The 6,626-nt window shown below is 52.9% G+C and overlaps 1 protein-coding gene across 1 annotated transcript in view; it reads left to right on the top strand.

Annotated features, from left to right (window-relative positions):
• IQGAP3 (IQ motif containing GTPase activating protein 3) overlaps positions 1 to 6,626 on the top strand; it is a 35,964-nt gene that overhangs the window by 1,346 nt on the left and 27,992 nt on the right. Inside the window, exons 2-4 of the mRNA XM_086694075.1 lie at positions 1,199 to 1,286; positions 5,622 to 5,778; positions 6,298 to 6,375. Of these exons, the coding sequence (XP_086550201.1) occupies positions 1,199 to 1,286; positions 5,622 to 5,778; positions 6,298 to 6,375 (323 nt within the window). The remainder of the gene's footprint in view (positions 1 to 1,198; positions 1,287 to 5,621; positions 5,779 to 6,297; positions 6,376 to 6,626) is intronic.

Below are 6,626 nucleotides of genomic sequence, written 5' to 3'. Positions count from 1 at the left end.
TGTGCTCTCTCACTTAAGGGACCCCGGTTCTCAAGTTTGGGGTCAGAGTATTATCTGCATTTTATTGAGCTTGGAGATTATTCTCCTCCTCAAGTGACTTATACCAGAAAGGAGAGTAAAGATAGCTTTGTGATCTTTTAAGACTCTCTCTCTTTCCACTTAGTCCTAAGTGATTGTCCTTTTCCACGATTCCCTTTGTTGAACTACCTCCCCCTCTGCCCCTTTCTGCCTGTTTGTTCTTAAAAATTTTTTTAATGTTTATTTTTTGAGAGAGAGAGCGAGCAGGGGAGGGGCAGAGAGAGAGGGAGACACAGAATCCGAAGCTGGCTCCAGGCTGCCAGCTGTCAGCACAGAGCCTGATGTGGGGCTTGAACTCATGAAGCATGAGATCATGAGCTGAGTTGAAGTTGGACACTTAACCGACTGAGCCATCCAGGCGCCCCATTTCTTTGTTTTTTTAAAGTTTATTTATTTTGAGAGAGAGAGCGTGTGTGAGCACGCATGTATATGAGCAGGGGAGGGGTAGGAGAGAGGAAGAGAGAGAATCCCAAGCAGGCTCCTCGCTATCAGCCTGGAGGGCTCGATCTCACAAACAGTGAGATCATGACCTGAGCCGAAATCAAGAGTGGGACTCTTAACCTACTGAGCCACCCAGGCGCCCTGAGAATCTGTTTCTTGAGAGTAAGGGTCTGCTAGCCCAGGGCCTGACATGCAGAAGGTAGCATGTGAATGAGTGGCTGTGGGATGGTGAGTCCCGTTGGTCCTGTTAGCCTAAGTCTCTGGGAGGGTCCTTGGGGAGGATGACACGGGCCCAGGTCTGAGAGAACTCAGAGGCTATTAGGGATAGAATAAGGAGCTAAGTTCCCAGCCACGGAGGGGTCTGGACATCCGTGTGGGGAGACCTCGAGGGAAGGGCTTGAAATGGAGGGGAAGGAGGGGTCAGGAGCCGGCTGGAGAGGAACAGGAGGGAACACCTCTGACACAGGGGAGCCCCCTGTTGCAGGTGCTGACCAGAGCGGCTTTACGGGGTGGGGGCTGGAGATGGGAGCCAGGGCTGTTGGGAAGAGGGGCACCGACGTGTGAGGTGATCCAGGTCACTGGGCAGAGTTGCCTAAGAAAGTCTGTTAAGAAGCAGCTTCCGTGCCATGGCCCTTTGTCCTATACGCCCCGCCTTGACCTTATCCCCCTGACTCCTCAGATGAACGCCTCACAGCCGAGGAAATGGACGAGCAGAGGCGGCAGAACGTGGCCTATCAGTACCTGTGCCGGCTGGAGGAAGCCAAGCGGTAAGCGGAGGGGCCGCCTCCTTCTGCAGCCCCATCCCCTCCCTGCCCGCCCCAGGCACCTGCCCCCTAGCCAATACAAAAGGAGCCCATTCTGTGGGAGAGGGAGAGTTGAAATAGCACCTCTCTCTCTCTTTTAAGTTTATTTTTTTATTTAGAGAGAGAGCAGGTTAGCGGGGGAGGAACAGAGAGAGAGTAGCCTACTCACTGACAGTTCGTAGCCCGACGCAGGGATCGAATTCACGAACCCGTGAGATCATGACCTGAGCCAAGATCAAGAGTCAGATGCTTCCTGGACGAGCCCCCCAGGCACCCCATCTTTTTTTTTTTTTTTTCTTCTTGTTTTAAGACTTTATCTTGCTAGAGCAGTTTCAGGCTCAAAGTTAAGAGGAGGTTAGAGATTTCCCATATGCCCCCTGCTCCCACACATACACAGCCTCCTCCACTATCAGCATCTCCAAGAGTGGTACGTTTGTTGCACGTGATGAACTCACCTTGACACATGATCCCCCAAAGCCCGCAGCTTACCTTGGAGTTCACTCTTGGTGTCACACACCCTGTGGAATGCGTCACAAACGTAGAATGACGTTATCCGTCAGTGTGGTGTGTTGGAGTAAGTTCACTGCCCTAAACATCCTCTGTGCTTTGCCTCTTTGTCCCCGCATCCCGCCCCCTGGCAACCACTTATCTTTTTTACGGTCTCCATCGTTTCTCCATAGTTGGAACCATAAGGTACGTAGCCTTTGCAGACTAGCTTCTTTCACTTAGCGACGTGCGTTTGAGATTCCTCCGTGTCTTTTCAGGGCTTGGCTGCTCATTCCTTTTTTTTTTTTTTTTTAATTTTTTTTTAAATGTTTTTATTTATTTTTGACACAGAGACAGAGCACGAGCAGGGGAGGGGCAGAGAAAGAGGGAGACACAGAATCAGAAGCAGGCTCCAGGCTCCGAGCTGTCAGCACAGAGCCCGACGTGGGGCTTGAACTCACAGACCACGAGATCATGACCTGAGCTGAAGTCAGACGCTTAACCGACTGAGCCACCCAGGCGCCCCTTTAAGTTTATTTTTGAGAGCAAGAGAGACACAGAGAAAGCGTGATCAGGGGAAAGGCAGAGAGGGATCACCTACTGAAGGACTTCTTGGTTGCTTCCAAGCTATGCCATTTACCATCAAAGCTGCTATAAACATCTGCCTGCAGGGTTTTTATCTATCCATCCATCCATCCATCCATCCATCCCTCTATAGAGAGCACAAGCGGGGGAGGGGCAGAGGAAGATAGAGAATCTTAAGCAGGCTCCATGCTCAGCACGGAGCCCAATGCAGGGTTTGACCCCAGGACCCCTGGGATCATGACCTGAGCCAAAATCGAGAGTTGGATGCTCAACCAACTGAGCCACCTAGGCACCCCTGCATGCAGGTTGTTCTGTGGTCGTATGTTTCAACTCCTGTGGGCAATTACCCAGGGTGAGGGAGCTGGGTTGTATGGAAGGAAAATTCTGGGTTTGTAAGAAAGCACCAAGCCGTGTTCCAAGGCGGCTGCACCATTTTGCTTTCCCAGCAGCAGTGAGCGAGGGCTCCTGGTGCTGCACCTCCTTGCGGCACCGGGTGTAGACGGTGTGCAGCCTGTGGTCATTCCAACAGGTGAAATGGTATCTCGTTGCTTCTATTTCATTTTTTCCCGGATGACATACGGTGTGGGGCAACTCTCCTGTGCTTCTTTCCCATCTGTGTGTCTTTGGTGAGGTGTTCGTTAATGGGTATCTGTGGCCCATATTTTAATCAGCTGTTCTTTTATTGTTGAGTTTTAAGAGTCCTTGCTTCCATTCATTCATTCATTCATTCGTTCATTCATTCATTCTTAATAAGCTCCACACCCAACACAGGGCTCAAACTCACAACCCTCAGATCAGGAGCCACATGCTCTACCGACTGAGCCAGCCAGGCGTCCCGTTCTTTGTGTATTTCAGATACTGGTCTTTTATCAGATGTGTGTTTTGCAAATATTTTCTCCCAGAGTGTGTCTCGTCTTATTCTCTTGACATTGTCTTTTCTGGAGCAGAAGTTTTTCATTTTAATTAAGTCCAGCTGGCCAATTATTTTTTTTCAACGACTGTGCCTTTGGCATTATATTTAAAAAGTCATTGCCAGGGGTGCCTGGCTGGCTCAGTCGGTGGAGCATGCGACCCTTGATCTCAGGGTCGTGAGTTTGAGCCCCACGTCGGGTACGAAGATTACTTAAAAAAAAAAGTTATCGCCACACCCAAGGTCACCTAGGTTTCCCCCGTGTTATCTTCGAGGGGTTTTATAGTTCTGCATTTTACATTTAAGCTGATGATCCCTTTTGAGTTGATTTTTGTGAAGGGTGTGAAGTCAGCCTCTGGATGGATTTCTTTTGCATGTGGACGTCCCGCTGTTCCAGTGCCATTTGTTGAGGAGATGATCTCTGCTCCATCGGATCGCCTTTACTCCTCTGTCAAAGATCAGCTGGCTGTGTTTACGTGGGTCTGTTTCTGGGCTCTGCATCCTGTCCCGTTGGTCTGTCTGTTCTCTCACACTGCCTTGATTCCTGTGGCTAAGTTGGGTCTCGTCCGTCTTCCAACTCTGTTCTTCTCCTGCAATGTCGTGTTGGCTCTCCTGGTCCTTCAGGCTCCGCATACAGGCTTTAGGATTGGGGTCTTGCTATCCACAGCATAACTGGCTGGCAGTTCATTCGGGATGGCTCCGAGCATGTGGATCCAGCTGGGAAGAGCTGGCGTCCTCACAGTACAGGGCGTGGGGTGTCTTCCACATAGTGTGGTTTTCCGTTGATTTTGTTCATCAGGGTTTCGTAGGTTTCCTCAGAGATCTTGTACGTATTTTGTTAGACTTAGACCTAAGTATTTCATTTTGGGGGTGCTAATGGGAACCGTGTGTGTTTTTCAAATCCCACTGTTCGCTGCAGTATATGGGACAGTGGTTGACTTCAGCGTATTAAGCCCGCGTCCCACAGCTTTGCTGCGCTCCTTACTGGGTCCCGGAGGCTTTGTGTCGCCTTCTTTCCGATTTTCCACGGAGACGGTCACACTGCGGACAAAGACAACACCCCGTCCTCTTATCCCCCTACACACGTCCTTGCCTATCTCTAAAGTGTGTGGACATCTGCTTACATACTAACCACGATGCCATTATAATAGCCAAAGAAGTCCTCCATCGATCCCGGGAAGGTCCATACCCAGGCCATTTTCAAATTTTCCTGATTGTCTGAAAAAAATAGCCTATTTTTCAGCTGGCTTATTCAAATAAGGATCTGAAAACGCTCACATATTGTATCCGACGTCGTGTCTCTTACATCTTCTTTAATCCAGGATGACCCACCTCCCCTTTTCAGTTCTTTACGTCACGGACTTGGTGAAGAAACCGGCTCATGTGCCCCGTAGCTCCTCTCCCCTCCTGGATTTGTCTGTTTTCTTCCTCGCTTCAGCCAGCTTGTTCCTCTGTACCCGTGTTCCCTGTAAATGGATGTGGGCTCTAAGGCAGCAGAAAATGGTTCGTTCTGTCCTTTTAATCAATAGCGTATTTTTAATCTTCTCCAGGAAAACAGGCGTCTGTGGCAGGGAAGGCACGGAGTGCAGCGCAGTGTCACTGGCTCGCTCTGGAAACAGACACTTTCCTGTAGACGTCGCACAGGGAGAAGCCTGGAAAGCCCATCTGAAGAACGCTTACGCTCTCCCTCGTGCCCCTCGCGCGACCATCAGTGATAATGATGCTTTACGTTTCTGTCCCCAGCATGTTCGCTCTCGTTAGCTCACTTACTGCCGAGGCAGAGACCGTACAGGTCGCGTTCTCCTCATTTTGCAAGTTGTGCGAGTGAGGCTCCGGAGGCGAAGTGGGGGATGGTGTGGAAGGCAGGACTTCCGACTCGGAGGGCTGTGGCCTTCCTGGCCCTGTGTGCTGCTCCCCTCCCACCAAGCCTGGGGGTTCCCCACTACCCTCATCGTCCTCCGAGCTGGGCTATGAGCTGTATAGGTCACCGGGGCGGACAGAACCCCTCAGTACCTGGGTTCCCAGAAAACATGCAGAATGACAGATGCGAGCAGGTTCGGTGTGGTCAGCAGGCCTGCGTGACCGGACCGGGTGGGAGGTTCTGCGCCCGTTTGAACCACACCGGGGATGCGCGGGTTCAGGATCTGACCGGGAGGAGTTTCAGGGGTGGAGGGGGCTGAGGACTGGCCATCCCAGTGTCCGGGGCGGCTTGGGGTGAGGTGGGAGCACCCAGACAGTGGGCAGAGAGGGGAGCTGGGGGAGGGGCGGGAGCTGGGCCAGGGTGGGTGGCAGGCACAGTCCTGCTCTGGTGCTTTCAGCTGGATGGAGGCCTGCCTGAAGGAGGAGCTTCCTCCCCCCGTGGAGCTGGAGGAGAGCCTCCGGAACGGGGTGCTGCTGGCCAAGCTGGGCCACTGTTTTGCACCCGCCGTGGTCCCCTTGAAGAAGATCTATGATGTGGAGCAGCTGCGGTACCAGGTGGGGCGGGAGGCCCCTCCCTTCTGCCTGCTTCCTCTTGCTTGCCCTTCTCCTTAGCAACAAGGGACTCTTGCTAGTTGGGCCCCGGGCTGCCCCTGCTATGAGGCTTCTGAGCAAACTGGTCTACCCAAGTCTACGCTCAGAGGCCTGGGGGCTTTGCCGCCGTGAAGCTACTTCCTGGACGCGCTGCCCCTTCGCCACGCTCTGGCCGGCACAGCCCTGTCTCCTTCCCGCCTCACCTCTGGACTCCCCTTTACTAGGAAGCCTTACTAGGTTGTTGATCCCCCGTCTGCCGTCCTTCCCAAATGTCCTGCTGGGTCATCCATTCCTGGTGGCTTCCGTCTGTGACTCTCTCCTGGAGGGTCGGGGGACGGAGTATGGGAAATCTGCAGGGCAGGGTCCGCTGGCTCCCCACCCCCCACCCCGCCCTTCAGATCTCCAAGCCGCGGTCTGGGCTGTGCCCATGGGGAGCTCTGAGAACGGTAGAAATAGATTCTCTTCTCTTTCCTTCCCTTTCAGGCAACTGGCTTGCATTTCCGCCACACAGACAACATCAACTTCTGGCTGTCGGCCATAGCCCACATCGGCCTGCCTTCGGTAACGCTGGGCCTCGAGACTGGGGTGCATCTTTACTCTCCACCGGCCCCCCACCCCCACCACGCACGCTTGGTCTCCCCGGATCCTTCAGCCCTCGTCATCATGTGTCTCCTTAGCTAACTTAACCTGAGGGCTTAAATTGCTTGCAGGTGTCTTTGAACCACGTTACTTGGTCTCTGCCTCTACTTCCTGTGGGTGAGGGAAGTGGAGGGAGGTGAAGGCCCCCTGACCTAAGCTGCACTGTCCCCATT

This window comes from Puma concolor, chromosome E4 (genome assembly GCF_028749965.1).
Source record: "Puma concolor isolate L17-30 chromosome E4, mPumCon1.1.hap2, whole genome shotgun sequence".
Taxonomy (NCBI): Eukaryota; Metazoa; Chordata; class Mammalia; order Carnivora; family Felidae; genus Puma; species Puma concolor.
This window is presented reverse-complemented; position numbering and strand designations above follow the sequence as displayed.